Genomic DNA, 272 nt, shown 5'->3' with positions numbered 1-272 from the left:
CTCTAACGATTAAAAATTCTTTCAGTTGAGGAGGAAAGATTACTTATTATACTAACGTCAATGGTGAGGTCATTGTCGTTGGCAACAGTGAGGTCAGCCAGCTCTCCGAGGTTCATATCTCCTCCTCCAACCGCATCCAGAATGAAGACATCAGATGAGAATCCAAGAGCTCCCCCTTGAGTTCAGACAGATGCACAACAATTAACAGAGTGAAAATGGAAAATTCAGCACAGACATTCTACAGATTCACAAAGAAAAAAAAAAGAAAAAAA

General features: G+C 39.7%; 1 protein-coding gene across 3 annotated transcripts in view; it reads right to left on the bottom strand.

Annotated features, from left to right (window-relative positions):
• Positions 1-272, bottom strand: part of LOC107728163 (striatin-4-like) — a 28,520-nt gene that overhangs the window by 11,832 nt on the left and 16,416 nt on the right. For all 3 annotated transcript variants that reach the window (XM_016538253.1, XM_016538256.1, XM_016538254.1), the window contains one exon: positions 57-175. In XM_016538253.1, the coding sequence (XP_016393739.1) occupies positions 57-175 (119 nt within the window). The remainder of the gene's footprint in view (positions 1-56; positions 176-272) is intronic.

Source organism: Sinocyclocheilus rhinocerous, unplaced genomic scaffold, assembly GCF_001515625.1.
Source record: "Sinocyclocheilus rhinocerous isolate Xijiao unplaced genomic scaffold, SAMN03320098_v1.1 scaffold2834, whole genome shotgun sequence".
Taxonomy (NCBI): domain Eukaryota; kingdom Metazoa; phylum Chordata; class Actinopteri; order Cypriniformes; family Cyprinidae; genus Sinocyclocheilus; species Sinocyclocheilus rhinocerous.
The sequence above is the reverse complement of the archived record's forward strand: the minus strand, read 5'-3'. Positions and strand labels throughout refer to the sequence as shown.